The following is a 19,787-nucleotide window of genomic DNA, read 5'->3' on the forward strand; positions in this document are numbered from 1 at the left end:
AGAAATGGTCGACACAGCTGGTAAGCTCACGACTGTAGGAATGAAGAGATTCACTAGCCCCTGGTAAGCCTGACCAAACACGACGCTTATCGCGTCAACCAATTTCGCATTAGATTGTAGCAAGGACAGCGACAGGTCTTGCCTAACCAATAGCGGATGGTTTTGTAAACAGACATTCTCGCTGAGCATAGCAGCCCATTCACTACCATCGGGGGTTAAGCATGTCCGAAGAGGTTCTTTTCGTAAGTACTGACCGAGTTTTTCAAGATTTACACCTTTCCTAGCACCTTCTTTATCTCCAACTTGATCAAACCCACGTAAAAATTCAGCTATAAAAGTCAAGTCCTGTTGACTAACTCTGCTGACTTCAGGTGGCGCCCGTTCGCCAGTCAATTTGAGTATAACAACATATAGCCATCTGAAAAGCACAACAATTCTGTAACAAATAAACGATTCGTAAATTTTTTTCTACCCACCGAAAAAATGCTTTGTAATCACGCATACTATGATCGATGACTTGTTGTATTTCAGATGCTTTGGCAAGAAAAGCTTCCGATGCCCGAAGAGCCTCGTCAATTACACTTTCGGAAGTAAATCCCAGGGCTTCGTATTGTCCACCAAGTTTGGCCATTCCAGTCATTTCAGCCAGCTGGTATGTCAGTGCCATTCCGACGCTGCTAAGATGCTTTAGGACTAATTTCTGCACAAAAAGATTGAGAACTAATTAGAATATCTTTAGTTATTCCCAAGAAGTAAACGAACCTGAATATTACTGTAGCACATTTCAATGCTATGTCCTAATTTCTTCAACCCTTTTTCAGTCAGGTCTCTCAAGAGGAAATTTTCCAAATTCGCAGAGGGAATGCCGATCATAAGAAGGTCCAAAAAATCTGCAGCCACTGCTCCAGGAGGGTTGGCCTCAGCGTAACGAGACAATTTCTCATCCATTTCCAAGAGAATTGTTTCCCATGCTTCGGAAATAGCCATCAGCGTACGATCGAGGTAGTCCATCAGATATTCAATATTAGCTTGAGCTTGCGCTACCTTTTAGAAACAGACGCAACTTTCAGCACTGCCACCTTAATTTTAAGGCTACAAAAAAGTATAGATGAAGTGAAACTCACTTTTAAAAATGCTCCATTACTTTCCAAAAGTGGACAACACAGATGAACAACACTAATGTTTTCCAAGGATCGCAGACTGACCCAAATTGGCCCCCCTGAACCACCGTTGATTTCCTGTACGGAACCTGGCCCTATGCTTAATGTACCACAATTAAACATCCCAAAGACATACATAGCAACAGTGCCTGCTTCAGTTCCAAGCTGTAAAAAATTGAGCACATTGTAAATTACATTGCATTTTATCCTCGACTATTGTCTATTTATGATTCATACGTGTGAATAAATGAGTAATTAAAATGAGACATAACAAAGAGAAATGAATTTGTAAGAAATTTTAATCTTCTATGTATTTTAGCATTCATTTCTTGACACACTTACAAATAACATGTCCAAGGTTTGGGATAAGCTTTCCTTGTGCTCAGGCTCATGCCCAAAACTTCTGTTCAAGCTCGGCAAAGGTGGAAGATATTCTCCAGTTGACGAGGAACAAGTTTTGATTCCAGTTCCGCATTTTTCAGCCTCTTGAATGCCCAATGGTAGCCAGGACAAAGTTGTAACAATTGCCTGTGAACTTTGTTGAGTTTTATGAAGGATATTCTTGTTTTCAACATCAACAAGATGTATGAGATTTGATTCTTTATAAACAACAGCAATGAGCTTTCCGTTTGGTCTCCAAGTCAGATCCTGAACCAAATCTGTTGCTTCAGGCGGGGGTAAAAGCCAGACACGCTGCCACGTGAGCCTATGAAGTGCTATTTCCCCTGAAAAATGCGAATCATCGAAAGTAAGGATAACGATACTCTCTCTCATTTATTGTCGGCGTTTTACCACTTCATAAACAACGCATATCGTACTAACCTCTCATGTTAGCTATAGCCAACAGATCCATTTTTGGTGACCATCGCATCAAAGTCAACTCCACCGACAATTGTCGCTCCTCCAGTTGTCTTATAGCACACGACATATTTTCTTATTTTTAAACGATATATTATACGAGTTCGATTATTATAAGATCCGTCAGTTGGACCGGCCGCTTAGTGCAGTTTTGCAAGCAAACTTGTATGTAGTGTTGCCAAGTGCAGAGTAAACGATCTCGCTATCTCAGAATCAAAACCTCTAGAAATCCCTAGATGTTACAAACGCATAAGGCCCTAGTGAGCTCTATCTCTGTCAGTTCAGCTATGCCGGTCAGGATTACCGTTGGGTTTACCATGGATTTAGCCAATGGCGGCGTTTCGTCGGCATTAATGTAAAGCTGGCAAAACGGCCTGTGCTTCTCGCAGGGCTGCTCGTATACGTGTGAATGTGTGTTTGAATTGTTTGAAAATAACTATAAACATATTTATCCGTATAGGATAGTTGAAACACGTAAGTTACGGTAGCATTTGACGATTTTTCTACGAAGCTACAGAACTGAGTCAGTGTTGATACAGCATCTGAATCGACCCTCAAGAGGTTACCTTTTCGTAAACAACCCCTGAAACTTTTCAGAATTCCAAATCATGGGTGACGACGATCCAACCTGTGTTGTCAAAATGATCAAGGATCTGCGATCAGGTTCTGGAGGCTATCAACGCAATAGCCTAACGTCTTCCGGGTTACGGTTGTCCTCGGCGTCTTACATTCCCTCTTCTTCTATCATCAGTGACATCGATAATGATGATAGCAAACGTACCCCAAAACGACCTAGACTAGATGAAACGAATACCAGTCTTAACAGATCTAGTCTGGATGGCGCACCTGGAAGTCCATGGGAATGGAGAAGGTTGAGGGGAGAGGTAATTGTTGCAAAAAAATGTTACTTGAAAACTAAAGGAATGCGTTAAATATCGATGACTTTTGTCATACGAAGCATTTCCCTTTGCACAAGCTTACCACTCGTATACTTATGTAGGTAATTTCGTTGCGAACAAGACTGTCGCACCAAGAGGCCACAGTGGATCAGCTCCATGGTGTTAGAAGGCAAATGGAACAAGTCTTTGACAAGCAAAAAAAATTGTTTGAAATGCAGGCTGAACAAGATAAACAGTCAATAAAACTGCTAGAAGCTAGATTGGACATGGCTCGGCAAACAACACAAGAAGCTATAGAGGCCCAGACTAATGCTGAAAGAGAGACTGCCCTGGTAATGTGAAAACTTTGAAAATTTTCACGTAACTTCTAATACACTGTTTGTTCGTGGTTTATTTTCTGCAAGAATTTCGAAGAATGGAGAATAAAGAAACAGAAATAATGTTGCAATATATTACATGCTTTTACAATTTTGCTTTACTATGTTTTTGCTTAGGTGAAGATGAAACTAGATCAGAAAACCCTTGCATTGATGAATGACAATGCAAGACTTCAGGATGAAACTAGACAAGCCAACAGCCAGCATCGGCAGCAAATCCCACCAAGTGATTGTAATGAGGATGTAACAGAAATAACACAGAAACTCGAAGCTACTGAGAAGAGAATTCTACAACTAGAAGAGAGCCTCAGAGAGGCCAGAAGTGGCCAGCAGAAGAGTGAATTGCTGGAATTAGAAGTACAAAATTTGAAGATGAAAATTGAAAAGTTAGAATCTGAACGATCGCTATGTGAGGAGGGCAAAGCAATGGCGGCCAGAGCTGCACGTGCTAGTGATCTAGAGCGAGAACTTCATGCTGCCAATAAACAGGTTTCTACTTTGCGAGAATCGGTAAAAGGAAAGTTGCTACTCGAAGAACAAATCTGCAGCATGCAACAAAGGTAAGAAAAAAGTTTTCAAATAGCAATCTTGCCGATAAACTATGACAGGAGTTCATCAATCTAGATTTGTAAATAATGTGAACTTGCCATCAGGGTTCAGCATACAGAGAAGTTGGAGCTGCGAATTGCAAACCTCGAAGCACAGCGGGCGGAGCTACTGTCACAAATTAGGGAGTATGAGTCGATTGGTATTACTGGTGGACCACTAGCGCTAAAAAAAGAATTACAACGTTTGCAACAAACGGAACTGATCTTAACAGCCGAAGAAGGTCAATTAAAGTCAAAGATGGAATCTGCTCAGAGAGAATGTCAAAACCTTAGTAAAAAGTACGAGGAAGCTAAGACGATAGCAAACGATATGACAGGTGTCAGGGAAAAATTGAACAAATTGGTTAGCAGGCTACAAAAGAAAATGATGCTAGTTACCCGAGAACGAGACAGTTACAGACAGCAACTCGACTTGTACGAAAAGGAAATGACCGTTGATGGCCATAGTGTACTTACCGAACGAGTACCAGCTTTGGAACGAGCCATAGACGGATACAGGTAGATATGAAAACATTGTCCTCTCTCTACTTCACGTGTATTGATTTTTTATTTCTTTTTTTCTACACAAGAGAAAATTTCTAATATTATTTACATACCTTAATTGCGAAATACTATTCCACTTTCAGGGAGCTTGTCAGCAAATTAGAGTCAGATTTAGAAGCTGCCGATGATTGTGTGCAGAAGGGTCAGTGCCAAAAGTTACGAGAAGAGATCGAGAGACTCAAGGGTGAGCTAGAACACAGAGCTCTAAAAGGAGATTTCAATTGCAATGCAAGGATCCTTCACTTCAAGATGAATCCAGCCGCTCTAGCAGAGAGACAGGCGGACGAAAAGTACGAAGCTCTTCTACGAGAGGTCGAGGAACTCAGAGCTAGAACGGCCTCTGGCACTTTGAATCTGGGACCCGTAGGATCATCTGTTCAAGCTCAAGGTAAAGAATTCTTTACAAAAAAAGAGTAACAAAAATACATTCACCAATGCCTTGGCTCGAATATATCAATTGTTTGCTCATATCCAAACGGGTAATTCTCAATCGTTGTTACAGAAATTGCCGAGCTCAAGCAGACTCATGAGATCAAGATCACTCGCCTGAAAGAAGCATTCAAGGCGGCTTCGCAGGAGTACCGCCAGGCCTGCTATCAGCTTTTTGGATGGCGAGTCGACAGGACAAAGGAGGGACGGTACAAGCTATCGAGTCAGTACGCAGAGTCGCCGGACGACTTTCTATTCTTCCAAGTTGGCGAGGAAGGCGTTGATCTTTTGGAAACCGATTTTTCCGCAACTCTCGGTAGCCTCATAGAGTGTCACCTACAGAGACAGCACAGTGTCCCGATGTTTATAAATGCCGTTCAAACGGAACTTTTCTCTCAACAGACCGCTGCGACTGTGACAAGCTGAACTTATCCTTACATGAATATTACAATAACTGAAAATAAACCAATTCATTAAGAGCTGTCGATTGTTGCGATTTGAAAATGACGAGTCAACTCTTTAAATATGTAACTCGTACCCAGCTTTAAGCCCTTGTACGTACGACTAAATACTTTAACAAACTTTTAGTATGGTATAAAAGTATCGTGAAAATACATCTGAGATTCCATAATCGATATCTATAATTATGATTGATATTATTACTTTTCATATAAATCATATAATTACTTTTTGTTTAAAGCAAATGGATATTTAATTAGTAAATAATTTAGAGCTGAATTGCCATTCGCTTTTTATTTTTACAAATTTCGACACATTGTTCTGATTTGTGATCCGAATGATAAAGAACATTGTTTGCAGAACGGTTTGTTTTACACAGATTCATATTGCACGATTAACTTGCATTCAAATTAAAATTTTAAATGATTTGAATTAATTAGCTCCGTACAAATTAACAAATCCCAAGTCCAGTTGAGCGTTAAACGAGTCCAAAATTAAACGCACCTCAACAGCCGTGGAAAATAATCTCTGCAGTCACGCGGTATCTCCAATTAACTCCGAACGTGACGGTAAAGTATGGCAAACAACAACTAGGGTTGTATCTATTATATGTTTTACGGTTTCTATTCAGTTTTAACGTTTAATTTCAAAATTCTTGTATAAATCTTCAACTTTTAACCAACCGATTAAATCCCACGAGACGAATTTTTATTTTTTTTTCTATAAATCCCCAATAATATAACAACAGTAAAAACTGACGGAAAATAAAAGCATGAAACTCCGGACCGATAAATTGTTACGAAACATACGTAATTGATGAAAACTCGACTCGTCGCGTCGGAGGGGCAATATCAATCCGAACCCCATAACCGTCACGTAAGGTTCGTCCCATTCGATCCGACGATTAGTATAATACGTGGTAATTATCTCTAGACATAGGTGGAGAGAACCGGCCAAGATCTATGGGCACATAACAGTCTCGTAGTACTTGGGACAGGGTGATAATTTGTGCCGGGCGAAGAAGAAGTAGAGGTTCGTTGAGGAGAAGGAAGGGCGATTACGGAACCCCGGTTATATACACATGCCCATAATGTATATGGTACATAATACGGAGATACATAGCCGGGCACAGAGGTTCGCTCTATCGGTCGGCGGCGGCGAGCAGCACCCCCGCAGGACACGGGGTAAAATAAGGAAAGGCTGGTGCGGCCGCCCTCGGATCCGCTTCATTCGGGAGCTCCGAAGGGCTAAACTCCATTATCGCTAATTATAATCACGTTTAATCGCAAACTCGTCCTCTCTACCCTGCCCGGCGTCGCCCTCCTCTTCCACCCCCCATATTCGACGACCGCTTTCGTACACAGAGACGCAGGACGACGCGACGTGTATGTGCTCACCCCGAGACCTCGTGCCCGGCGTCGCTCAGTCCTGATTATCAATCTGGACTCTCTCGCCCTCCCTTCCTCTCTCGCTTACGCCCCGCTTTTCGCCCCTCGCTGAGCCTACGTCGAGGAGCCACTCGGCGTAGTTATATACTCCAGAGATACTCCAGGTGTCCGGCGCACGTAGAGACAGACGCAAAAGGGCTGCTGGGGCGGTGGAAAAAGGACTCGAAGAAAACGCGTTTATTTCTACCGTCTTCCGAGAGGCCCGCAAAGTACCTCGAGCTTTTGTGCGGTGTACGTATGCATGCGTGTACGTGTTCACGCGTGTTTGTGTGTGTGGCTTATACGTATACCTCTGCCTGTATGACACACACGATTGCCGTTCCACACTGGCGTGTATCGGTGTGCATGGAGAACGGACAATGGTTCGGGGGTTTCTCATACATCGTTTAAACTTATTCCCGTTCAACCCATCGTGCACCTTTCTACCTACAGCCAATTTCATATAATCTTCATACCTTTGCCCCGGCCCCAATTTGAGTCCGAATCAAATCTCCTCGCCCAGGATCGATATTCCGCAAATTATTGACGATCAACTGCAATGCGGTTTATACTTACCTTGACTTCTACACAGCTATATTTACACCAGCTAAACAACCGTCGCGTTTCAATGCACTTTACACGGCTTGACTCGTTCAGACATGCGTTTAATACATGCACGAGTACCCGCCGACAAAGGCAATTCGGTATAGGCATGTACTTGACAGGCGTTTTCCATGAAAGTTGACGAAGCAACGCCGGCGGATAGATAACCGAAACCACGTTTTTAAAATCAGTTACTTAATATCACTTCTGAGAACAATATCCGACGCGCACTCTTATCAGTCCGGTTACAGACGTAGAATGCAGCGCCGGCTGTCTATCCGAAAACGAAGACGATACAAAGATTATAAACGAGACTAGACGCGGCGAAAAGTAGTAATAGAACCGTTGTTCGTTACAACACGCGAGGAGCGTAGGGTCTGCGTCTTAAAACGAAGGGTACCGACATTCGAAATGCGCTAATTTACCCCCGGACGCAAGGGTGCGTGCACGATTATACGTGCCGCATGAAGCGTCTGAAAATCAGACCCCGGAGTGAGGGATTGGAGGATGATGAGGGTGGTTTTCGGGGGTGGCGGATCACCTGGCGAACTCGACGAGGGAGTCGCGTTGCCCCGTGGGGGTAATTGTCCGTTCCTAGGGTCCATTACGTCTAAGAGCTGGAGGGTGGCGATGCGTCCGTGACTGCGAACGGCGGAGGGGTGGGGGAGGCATCGGAAGGACGTGACGGGAAATAAGAGTGCGGGCGAGTGGCGGCCGGAAATTGCGCCCGGCGCGCGATGGTCTCGAACCCGTGGGAGGGGGGGGGGGGGGGGGGGGAGGGTCGAAGGTCGGGGGCGTTTGGGAAAACGAAGGTCTCGAGAGGAGGACCGAAAGGCTCAAAATCGCGGAGCCGACGTCGTCGTCGGTCCTGTCCTGCAGTGTCCGGTCGAACGGAACGTGGTGTATCTTGTCTGCACGGATCGACCCCCCGCCCCAAACCCGCGAATAAACGAACGCTGCAGAGCATCGTGAAGGGAAAATAAAACTGGAGGAGGAAAATGGGGAAACGTGGTGGTAGGTGTGTAAGAGAACGAAGCGACGGACGGACCTGTCTCCTCGAACTCTGCGGCAGTCTTCCTCGGACCTTGCGTGACTTCCTGGAGTTACGACGGGCGAAACACGTGCCTTAAGTCCGACCAGGCACTCCCTTGTTTTATACTGGCGTTATTATGGATATACCTGTCGGAATACCTAACTTTTGCTGTTTCTTACTGCTTTTCTTGTTCCTGATAAAAGTGGGAAAACTTACGAACGGCATTGTCACGCCACCGAACAGCGGGGGATACTGAAATCCCGTTTAGTTTTTTGTTTCTTAAGCGGCTGGATAGTTTGGTTTCTGTTTCTGTTAATTTCAAATTTTTCGAACCTGTTTTTGGATTCTTGTTGTTATTTGAGACCCTTTTTCATTTTCTAACCGTAACAGATGGTAGGAAATTAGAAATTTTATCCATGCTTAATGATGTACTCTTCCACTGTTGCATAACATATAACTATGCATAACCAAGATCTGCGAGAGCAAATGCAAAGGAAGGGCAAAAATTTTTTTTCAATCTTTCATGAAACTTTTCTGATTCTCTGTGCAGTAAAGATACCTTAGAGATGAAGAAAAATTTAGAGTTGAAGAGAAAAATGTTGAAGCGACGAACGGTGTAATATAAGGATAAATTAATACGTAATTACTCGAGAATAATACACCTGAAAGAGAATTAGTTGGAAGCAAAGCTGTCTAACATTTTTATCTACTGTATATTTAAGAACGACCAGACAGCGTTGTTGAGCTTTTCCTCCCCTCTGACCAAATTTGAACGAATAAATTTATTCAGCTTCCGCCCCCCTGGGTGACCGTAGATTTATGAGGGAGTTCGCAGGGGTGTTCGCGTGTCTAGAAAAAGTGAGCAGCTTTTCGAGCGGAAGGATCTGGACGTGTGTCAGACGCGGCGATGCGAACCGCGAGGTGTAGGCGGTAGGCATCCGAAACCCGAAGTGGTTAATCGCAAGTGTTGGCGGGATCGAATCGGGGAATAAGGGATGCGCGTCACGTGACGGTGGGCGTCGGGTTTGAAAAAGGCGCGGCTTTTTAAACTCGCCCCAGGGGGGAAAGCCGGATGAACGCTGATCACCGCGCGAGTTTCTCTCGTGTTTATCCCGAGTACAGGAGAAGCCTCTCGATATTCGCGGCAATTTCGCATCGCGGTCTCTGCCGGGGAGCTAAAAAGTTCCGTCGCTTCGGGGCGGGAGCCGGATATGATCTCGGGAGGAGCTACACGTGCAGCAAAGTCTCGCCGCACGCGAATGCGAGCGCCTTTATCTCTAACACGTGATCGGACGAAGGGCGAGATAGTTTCGGAATATCGTATTCCGAGGTTGCAGGTTCCCCGGGGAACGGCCCAACTATAAGAAATATACGTGCAGACGTTCACCGGCTCCGTATTAAACGAGGAAAATTTTCAGGGAGTTCGGTTGCAGTCGCCTGCATGCGGCGAAAGCAAATTTGGCCGGGTAATGCTCGAGGAAGAGTGCGCAGGGTGATACGTGCAATGTGAAAATACGCTAAAAGAGAGGATGGATCGAAGCGAGAGTGAAATTGTATACCCAGGTCTGTACGGTATTGTACAACGAAGAAGAAAGATTTAATTCAACGGGCCGGGCGAGTCGAGGACTGCGAATCCGACGATAATATTGTTTCACCGGTCGAAAGCTCCGCCGCCGTGCGCCGCTTGGTTCAGGAAGATTGAAAGACTCGCTGCGCGGACGTTTCGGTTGATCTTCAGAAGTAGCAAATTTAAGTGAAACAATGCGAGAGACAAAGCGGAGCCGAGGAGTAACTGAACCTGAGGAATTTCACCTTTTTCGACTGCACACACATACAGTGCAGACCCGTACCCGCGTCGTAATACATAAAGCACATAAAGCACGTAGCGAACAACGTCTTGAATATTTGAGCCCTCGAGGAGAGGAAAGATCCCCTTAAAAGCGCGCGTTTTATGAATAATTTAGCAGCACGGGGCCCGGTTCGCCGTCGATATACACTCTCTTTCTATAATTTTTCCCAGCTCTCTCTCTCTCTCCATCTCTCTCTTCGGCGCTACAGATACGGACGGGATCGTCGCGGAAATTGCGACGGTTTACGAACTTGAGCTTTCGATTAAAAACGCCCCGTCTTCGGTAAACATTTGGGGCCTGTTTCTAGACGGCTAAATTGGCAGCCGGGTTTACTTGGTCTGAAAAATTAATCAACCCGTTCTTCGGGGCGACGGGCCGCACGCCGTGGCAGGCGGGCATCGGCCCGGCGGTAAGCCTGTAAATTGTAACAAACGGGGCGCATCGTTTCACCGCATTAAAATTAATGACAGGGGCGTGACGGCGGGGGCGGACGCGAGCTTCGGGGAGCAATAACGCAAACAGACACGCGATAATCCGGCGACGAGCGCCCCTCGTTAGCGAGCCCTGCCACCCTCCTGCACCACCACCGGGAGCAACGGCAGCAACCCTCCTCCACCCCCGCCACGACGTCTTTCCATCCCTTCGTCACCTGCGAGCCGGGTATGATCTATACGCCGTATTACCCCGGTACATGCTTAACGCAATATTCTCTACTTGTTGTAAAAGCGTGTCAAGATATACGGTGCCCCGTATCTTGTAACATTAACGCGACAGCGTTGCGGAGAAAAATTTCGTTTCTTATACACCCGTGATGGAAAATGTTAGAAAATGCTGGCAGAACGGGTATACTTATCGTTGCGACAGCGTGTTAAGTAATATCGTTGATATTGGACGAAACTTTTTTTACACCCATAATTGTTTTGTGTAATTACGACGCCCCTCGTGCACAGTTTTAATAACAAAGAATACGGTAACATGTACTTGTTCTTCTGCATGGTTTCAGCTGAAAAAGAACAACTGATTTTCGTTATTTACAGAGAACTATGTTTTTCGTTTATGGCAAAGAATGAAAATAGTTAAGGACTGTATACTAATGATAGCTAGAAATTTAAGGTTCGAAGGGCTTTCAGCTGCATCTCTCTTATTATTATACTTAAAATATCACGTATTACGGATATCGTTATAGAATTATATCGAATAAAAATAAAACATCTCTCGAGCCATCCAGCTAGCATAGTGTTGCATTTCTATAATTAATTATAACCACCCGTTAATGAGAAAAATACATCTCGAGCATTCAGCGACACTCAGACTGTAATTAGATCATACGCTGTGAATTTATAACAAATCAAGTGATACTCGAATCCGTACAATTTTGAAGATAATTGAAATGCAATAATTTGACCCGCGCGAGATTGCAGAATCAGATATCGTACCTAATTACCGTGCAGTATAACATGAAACTTCGCGACCGAAAAATGTTTTGCCCCCCCCCCCCCCCCCCAACTTCTGGTGTTTCTCAAACAGAAATATAAAAAAAAAAATTCCACGTCTTGGCATACTGGTTTGAAATATTTCACACAAAAATCCCAAGAACCAACAATCTCTACAAACTCTGCAACGGAAACTTTGGTTTAAGAAAATTTTTTTCCAAATGCTCGAATTCTGCGAGTGGTTCTGTTTCCCGCGTATAAATTTTCTCCAAAAATAAATGCGCGCAGGTATAAAGGTGCTCCGTGTGAAAAAACAAAAAAAAAAACAAAAAAAAAAAAAAAAACCAACAAACCAACTCAACATAAGAGGAAAAAATGGCAAAGAAACAGAAACGAACGACGCGCGTTCTCCGAGGATGACGAACCGAACACAAAGAATAAGTTCGGTACGCATCGCGGCCGTCATGGGGGAGAGAAAAGTTTCAGGTCGACGACAGTTTCGCGTGAGCGAGCCGCTATGCGGGGTTACAAAAGATCATCGACTTCGGGTGAGAAGGCGCACGACGAACGGCGGTTTCTCTCCTTCTGCCCCCGAGATCCTCCGCCTCCATCGCCGAGTTCGCCGGCTCCGGAAAACGGGAACGGGGTTCGGAGAATCTCTGGTTCCCTTCCGCCCTTCTCTCTCTTCGCCCGGCCCGTCATCCCGAGGGAAATTTTAAAACCCCGCATCACGGGGGTTCGCTGCACCCCCCGCATTCCGATATAACTTTTCAACATTTACTCGGATCCGCGGATCATACCGTCTAATATACGCGCCTTCAGACCATCGGCATATTTACACCCCGCATCGTTATTCGCACAGGCATAAACAAGGCGAAACACCGGAGGAACAGACGCTGGAATATAACTCCGAGTCAACCCCCGACGTGTGCGCGGGAGAAGAAAAAAGAAAGCGGAAAACAAATCATTTTTATCAAATGAATGTTTGCTCCGCTGATCTGACAGTTACTTCCAACTTTCTTGATATCGGTTTACGTTTCTTCATCACCGGTGATTACTTTTTAAGTTCATACTCTGCTCTAATCTATATACGTAATACGGAATTCGCAGGAAACCCGCATATTCGGTATATAAAATCAACTGAAGCTGGTTCCAAGCTTTCGAATCCTGCGATCGCGTACGAATCAGAACAGGCGCATCATATTTGTGGCCGCTTTTATAAAAGCCTGTATTCACTGCCGTGACTTTTCGTCCGCAGTCCAACGACTCCAATACTTGATCAACTGCGCGGAATGAATACAGTTAAAGTTGGATAAACCTGTGACCACAACGGATACCGGGTGACCAAAGCCGGTTCATGTACTCTGCGGTAGTACACTTGGACATCGGAAAAGTCTTTCGGACCTTTTACCTTTTCACGAACAGAACTCTCGCGAGGTCCTTCTCGGATCTTTGAAGGTACGAGAGACTCGCTGGCGTATTTTTCGAAGCAGGTACTGCGGGGTTACAAAATGGATCATCGCGTTCGGGATGGTCGTCGTCCTGGCAGGGTTCTCCAGTTTGCTCTTGGCAATTGGACGGCCCCGCGTTTACCCGTCTCTGGATGTTATTCTTGGTACAGATGGAGGTGTGTATTCTGTACCGTCGACGAACGCATCTCTATACCCGAGATAACAGAACCGAAGGTAACTCCCTGACGTACGTACCGTAACATAACTCCCGCAACCCGACGCTGACCGCACCAGGAGGCGCCTTCCCCGAAGTGCGTTAAAATTACACGATTAACACACGACCGCCGCGAGTTATTGGATACATTCGGCATGTGTGCTACGTGCGAATGCCGAATGCGTCAAATATCTCAAGCTCGCTTTAGGATAATCGAAATATGTATCCCGCCGCTTTACGTAACATGAATATCTGATGCCGCGGCTTTTCGCAATTCCTTATTCCCTCCGTTCCTCGCTATTCTTGTCGGATTCGATCGTTCGGTGGGTGAATGGAATTAGGGGTTTAAGATACCGGGGTCCGGAGCCTCTTGAACATTATTTTGAAATATGCACTGTCTTGAATTTCTTGCGACATGTAAGAAGCGTTTCGGAAGAAAAAAGAACAATTTTGCACATCAGTCGCGACGCGTCTGTACGACAGGATGAACGAACGGTACGATTCGAAACGTGTACCTCGCTGTAAGATGTGACGGTTTTAAAATTGACCAAATGTGACCGGTGCGGATTATTATAGAAGAATTTTTTACAGTCAATTCGGAACTTGAACCTAGGATAGTATTAGATTGACGTGAAACAGTGTTGGATTGACACAAAAAAAATATTCTACACAAGTCCACACCGCATTTTATTTTACAGTGCGCGGAATACTTGCAATTTTCGAAACGTGTACCACTACTATACCGTTTTCCGCTAGTCATCGGATGAATTGGAACATTTCTATTCATGAATTTTACAGCTTCGTTCAACTATCATGGAATAATTACAGATATCAAAGGTTTTTGGCACTCTGTTTCGTTCCGTGGATCGCGATCTTTGACGGATCGTCCAGGGTGAGCACGGGGTGACTTTCAATCGACACACGACGCTTCGACCCGGCGCAACGGCTGCACTATCAACGCCTGCAGAATTCCTCCTGTGGTTTGGTTCCCGGGTTGAGAACGACCGTGAAAGGGATGCAGGAAGAGAACGTTGGGGAGGGCCAGAGAGACAACGGAATCGAGTTACGCGATATTGGCCCCTAGGCGCTCGCCAGAATAAATACACTCAACTCGGTTCCGCGGCCATTCCTCCCCCACCCCCTCATCCTCGACCTCCGACCGGCGGCAAATTCCCACCCATCGCTCTCCCTCGGATTCTGTATTTTTCTATACGGTCGAATCGCTCCTCTTTTCTCTTCTCTTCTCTCCTTTCCGGAGACCGAACGAGAAAAGTCCCTCGGGTACCGGATCAAGCGACTCTTCCTCACCCGCGACAATTACCACTTTCGAATGAATTCGAATAATATAGGTATAGGTGAGCGTGCAGGCCTACCTGTGGGTGTAAAGTGCCAAAAACACACACACGCGCAAATGCTTTTCCAAGCACGTCACCGCGAGAAACCTTCTCTCGATCTCTGACCGTTCGTGTCCTACATGAACAAAGGTCAGAGGTGAGCGTTGTTCGATTGACGAATGCCTGCACACAGGTCGAACTGGCATACGGTAGGTATGTGCTTTATCGAATGGATATTGGCACCGTGGGTACTTTAGTGCTTTGGTATATTAAGCTTTCGATCGCCGTACCGTTTCGTTGCTGGTCATATTATTATTATTTATTTTTTGCAAACCCAGCAGCACGTAGTTATACCTGTACCGAAGTGTTTAACTTCCTTGTTTAACTTGAAAATTCATTTATACGGAGGGGAAAAAAAAATTCCAGTCCAAATCGAGTCGTCCCGTTTTCTCCCGGCACGTTTTTAATACCGGTGGTATACCTGTGTTTATGTTACTCGATGTACATCGCTGCAGGGTGCAGCGTGCGTGTTCGCAATATGTGCGTACGGAATTATGGCTAAAACTGGCGTACAAAATGCTATTACGTACGAGACCTGCGTGAAAACGATCCTGTAAGCCAGAGTGGAAAATGCAACAATGTTTCTCGATCGATCCTATACGTATAAACTCTCCGGCCGGTTACGTGAGTTATGGCTGAATTTCTACAGGATCTTACACAAAGTGCAATCAACGACTGCGGTATTCGAAAAGAATTCGAAGCAAACCGGCGATTCTTTAACCTACCGAACGAGCAATGTCACGGGGTGTTTGCCGAGCAGGAAAAAATCCTTTTTGTACAACAATAACGTCGGCAAAAATGATCTGCTTTTTAATTTTTGCACTTGGAATCTGTTGTTTAAAAATCGGGCAGCTGCAGCGGATGACATTCCCGGTCTAGAATCCCGCGAGAATTGATATCGTTTCTAGGTTGAGTCATGCCGCGAGAAGATGACCAACGATAAATGAAAACCGTTTTAGACGAGTTTCGATGTCGGCCAATCGCCGCACGATCGGCTTTATCCGCATCTCGGCTTTACGTCTCGCCCTGCGTGAGTATGAAAAAGATGTTTATTACGTGAAACACGCTGTAGCCGTCGACGCCCCTGGACGTGAAAACACCTATTTATTAAAGGAATAGTTAACGGGGCTGGGTGTTTGTTATATATTTTCCCCTGGTGCATCGGGGCCCGCAGAGCGGCATCAACACGCGATAGCGATCTGCAGCCACCCTCACCCTCTCCCTCTCCCTCTCCCTTGCCCTCTTTTTTACGACGAGCGTCTTTTATCAAGCGAACGACCCGCGGGCGAGCGAGAAAGCCATAAAGGCGAGGCGGGGGCGGATGGTAGGGTGGGTCACGGGAACTACAAACCACAACCACCCACGAACCCATTCGAGAATCGAGGCTGACCCTATCGGCTCTCCGCATCTAGGTATAATATGTACGCGTACAGTTGACGTCGAAGCGAGAGCGAGGGTGCGACTCCCTCGTCGATGGGGTCGCCCGGGTTATTGAATTATTAATTAAGCCAGCTGGTACGTGGTTAACGGACGCCGGGCTACTGACCGCTCCGTGGTCCACTTACGAACCCTTCAACTCCGGCGGAAATTTCGTCCGTTGCGGAAAAACCGCACCGCGCATCGGACAAAAGGGCCGCGCGGCGTCCGAGCCAAAGAGGGTAGTGATTACGAAAATGAGACGAACGATCGCCTCGACGCTGCCTCGCTTTCGCGAGATTATCCGATTCCGCGGATCTACGAACGCCGACTGTGTATCACCTGATCTAGGCGATCGAGTAGAGTCCGTTATGCGGATCCTACCGTGGTCGTTCAACCTGGTCGGACTAATAACGACGGCCCACCTTTACCCTCGGACCGTGTGATAACGGCGCGCCGTCTACTTACTGCGATCTGCATACTATCGAGTTCAAAACTACCGGGACGAGTAACGCTTCTGCAATCAGACGGATTATTCCCCGACGGTAGAAAACCTAAAAGGATAGATTAACCCCGCGTTGTTTCCACCGACGCATCGTCGTCTGCATAGAGGATGTTATTAATTAAAGTGCTTGCAGGGTGTTACGGTTTTTCTGCAGGATTGCGAAAACTGTGTGAATTTGCAAAAAATAAGTAGAATAATCATAGTTCTCAGCTCGGGATAATGATTATATTTATTTTCAACTTTTTAGATGGAATACAGAATCTTGTTTTTTTTTTTTCTTTTTTTTCTACCTAAACAAGTCGATGCTTGCTTGTTCGTGCATTTTGTAAGTATAAGGCAATTGCGGTGAAATCGGGTAATTTATGGCCCGACACCTCCGTACGAGGATGACTATGATGGTAACGATAACGAAACAAGCGGCAATAACCAGCCTAATATGAATATAAACGCGGTGAGAACATTATGCGAGCAGTTTTAACCGCACAGTAGGTGCAAAGTATTCGACGCACGCGATGCTATATTTTTTTGCTATTGCTGTTGCAGAGCCAGTGTAACTATGCATACGGTGCTCCGCTGATTACTCAGCGCTGACTTCCATGTCGGGCAACACGCTCATTAGCGAGAAACTCGCATGTGATAACCCGAATTTCGTATTGCATACTTCAGGTTTAAATATCACGGTTGAGCAATTTCGTAAATTCATGAAAAAAGTAGCTCGCTTCGCGTTCGAGAATAATGTAAACAAATTGCTCGAAGGAATGTGCAATAAAGAAAGTAAAGGAAACGTAAAGTCTGACGAAAGCATTTGTATGATATCATTTATACGAACGGACGTAATCGTTTTTCATACCCTGCACCGGTTTGGGTTTCAAAGAAAAAATAATTTCCATACGAGTTCCACATCATGGATGTATACGCAATTTCGCTACGCGGGTTGCAGGAAATTCGGGCGGAGAATTGAAAGCCAACGGCTGTTTCCACCACAAGGCACCTAATTTATTTAGCGATTTCGCGCTGCGGTTAAAACCCGAGCTTTCCACCTTTTACCACCTATCTAATTGAGCAGGTTCGAAAATTGAATCCGGGTTATAACTGTATTACACGTTTATACCGTGTAATTGATATCGATACAACGGTGTATAAAATACAGGTCTTGCCCGAGTATTAATTATCAACCCTTGACGTTCGTAAAAGGGTCTACATCCGGTATAACTTTTGTCGTCGGGTCGGATATTCTGCAAAGCGGAATGGGGTTAACCGCAAAACACCTGTGACATCCTTTTATCACCGCGGCCTGTCTCTTTCGGTTGATACGACTGAAAAATTTTCCGATATTATATACCCAAGTCTCGCCGGCGGGTGGACGAGTATATGTATATAAAGCAATTTAATTATGTAGAAACGGGGGCTTAAAACCGTGTTCCAAGTGAAGCAAACTTCATTGAAGATAATACTGCCGCACCGAGAATGAGCTAACTTTTTCATTTTCTCCTGACCACTTTTTTCCATTAGCGTCGCCACCTAATTTTAGCAAAGTCAAAATGAAGAGAAACGAAAAAAGAAGAAAATTCTCGACGGCAAACTTCCACGACACATAAGCGAGAGACACTCGAGTCAAATCCGTTTCGGTATTCAACCGTTTTTCATCCTCCGCTTTTATTTACGTCACACTGTACACGGGGAAAAATAATTACGATTATGCCAATGACGACAGGCTTATCGTTAGACCTTGCCCGACTAGATCTTGTTTCACCGAAATGCACAATCGGAAGCTGTATTCGATCATTCTCCGTTTTTCTTCTTCAAATTCTTCAATTTTCGAGCGCAACTAGAGGCATCGCGGTATTGAAAACGGTAAAAGAAAATCGTCTGTCTAACAATAAGTCTCGGAGTGACAGGCGGATGAGTAAACGTCTAAATCCCCCCCCCCCCCCCCCAAAAAAAAAAGAAACAAACAGACTTTTGCGGTATCTTTTATCTGGCACGGGCGAAGAATCGCAAAACGCCTTCAGCTGATAAACGAATTCCGCGGGTTTTCCTTCGGATTGACCTTTCTCTACTCTCTCCGTTTAACCGTTCGTCCCTTCCCTCCCTCAACCCCATCCCAGAGATTCCCAAATTATTTGAAAGCTCCACCCCTCGCCGTCGAGTATCCTTGTGTGTAAGTTCAAGCCGCAAAATGTCACCGAAGCTGCGATACGCCTCGGGACTTTCGAGTTTGTGCCGGAGGACAGATCAGCGCTCATCCACAATTGCGTTTATAAATTGTCAATTATTCTCCCCATTATTGATACCGGACATTTTACACAAGGTATAAATTCTTATAAATTCTACGTTAGGCATCGATAAGAGCAGCGAAAATACTCGCTGGCAATTTTCCGTGAAACTTGCCACGCGACGCCTGCACATAGGCAACCGATACTACGTTTCGTATTCCCACATGTTCCAGATGTAGCGTTGGTTGCCTATTTGCCGGCGTCTAGTGGCAAGTTTCAAAGAGTATTCCCGATAATTCTCGGACAACATCGTGTACAGTTCTGACGATCGGTAAAAAGCGGCTCGGTAAAACGCCTCGGGATCCGTGCGCGTTACACTAATTCGAATCCTTAAGTCAGAGCAAACGCCCCGCAGAAATTAGAGAACCAGAAACACCGCGAACCGTGCTTAATGACCTAGACGCCGCTGCCACCGAGGGTTCAAGAGTTTTCCCTCGGTTCCTTGCCCCGGGCGCGTAAGCTCTCCAAGAGTTTAACTTCGTCGCCTATTTTCGCAAATTGAACACTGTTGGAAATGCGATGTTAAATATAGCAACGAAAATATTCTGTATAAGTCCACGCTGGTTTGGTTTTGATTTCAAGACAACTTGGTGTCAAGAATAGAACGATTTACACCGGTGATGTTTAATTTTAAGCTAATCGGTGTGAGCTTTTATTGGCACCGTGAATTTTCTGACAGTGCACGAAAGAATAATTTCGGATTTTCATCTTACACTTTTTGCAATTTGTAGACGGATTGCAGATTGTCTGAAAAAATTTCTGTTTACACGTAATATCAGACCCTGCATGGGTGTTTTATCCTTAATGCGACATTCGTCTCCCAATTAAGTGCTTTATGGTATTGTTACAAAG

The 19,787-nt window shown here is 45.1% G+C and overlaps 3 protein-coding genes across 4 annotated transcripts in view; 2 read left to right on the forward strand and 1 right to left on the reverse strand.

Annotated features, from left to right (window-relative positions):
• The first annotated feature begins 4 nt into the window (after nucleotides 1-4).
• On the forward strand, nucleotides 5-1,355 carry LOC124295044. Its single transcript, XM_046743118.1, has 5 exons — nucleotides 5-20; nucleotides 114-242; nucleotides 532-652; nucleotides 822-1,002; nucleotides 1,155-1,355. The coding sequence occupies exons 1-5, from the start codon at nucleotides 5-7 to the stop codon at nucleotides 1,221-1,223; spliced, it is 516 nt and encodes a 171-aa protein (XP_046599074.1). The 3' UTR covers nucleotides 1,224-1,355.
• Nucleotides 1,356-1,851: 496 nt separating this feature from the next.
• Nucleotides 1,852-19,787, reverse strand: part of LOC107218510 (dedicator of cytokinesis protein 7) — a 58,660-nt gene continuing 40,724 nt past the window's right edge. The window contains exon 21 of one of the 2 annotated variants that reach the window (XM_046743221.1): nucleotides 1,852-1,885. In XM_046743221.1, the coding sequence (XP_046599177.1) occupies nucleotides 1,867-1,885 (19 nt within the window). In that variant the 3' untranslated portion in view covers nucleotides 1,852-1,866. Of the gene's footprint in view, nucleotides 1,886-1,981; nucleotides 2,072-19,787 lie in introns of those variants that run through there. The other variant, XM_046743223.1, reaches the window with a different exon arrangement.
• On the forward strand, nucleotides 2,313-5,353 carry LOC107218531 (mitotic spindle assembly checkpoint protein MAD1). The gene is made up of 7 exons (XM_015656433.2): nucleotides 2,313-2,492; nucleotides 2,616-2,902; nucleotides 3,019-3,249; nucleotides 3,412-3,854; nucleotides 3,948-4,400; nucleotides 4,529-4,833; nucleotides 4,948-5,353. The coding sequence occupies exons 2-7, from the start codon at nucleotides 2,627-2,629 to the stop codon at nucleotides 5,298-5,300; spliced, it is 2,061 nt and encodes a 686-aa protein (XP_015511919.1). The 5' UTR covers nucleotides 2,313-2,492; nucleotides 2,616-2,626; the 3' UTR covers nucleotides 5,301-5,353.

Source organism: Neodiprion lecontei, chromosome 6 (genome assembly GCF_021901455.1).
Source record: "Neodiprion lecontei isolate iyNeoLeco1 chromosome 6, iyNeoLeco1.1, whole genome shotgun sequence".
Classification (NCBI taxonomy): Eukaryota; Metazoa; Arthropoda; class Insecta; order Hymenoptera; family Diprionidae; genus Neodiprion; species Neodiprion lecontei.

Bases quoted from the DNA above. Each gene is read 5' to 3' on its own strand.
- LOC124295044 (XM_046743118.1), top strand. The intron at 653-821 runs GTATGTCAGTGC...ACCCTTTTTCAG, and splicing joins CCAGTCATTTCAGCCAGCTG to TCAGGTCTCTCAAGAGGAAA. The intron at 1,003-1,154 runs GTAGTCCATCAG...ACTTTCCAAAAG, and splicing joins GCCATCAGCGTACGATCGAG to TGGACAACACAGATGAACAA.
- LOC107218531 (XM_015656433.2), top strand. From the start codon at position 2,627: ATGGGTGACGACGATCCAACCTGTGTTGTCAAAATGATCAAGGATCTG. The intron at 3,855-3,947 runs GTAAGAAAAAAG...ACTTGCCATCAG, and splicing joins ATCTGCAGCATGCAACAAAG to GGTTCAGCATACAGAGAAGT. The intron at 4,834-4,947 runs GTAAAGAATTCT...TCGTTGTTACAG, and splicing joins ATCATCTGTTCAAGCTCAAG to AAATTGCCGAGCTCAAGCAG.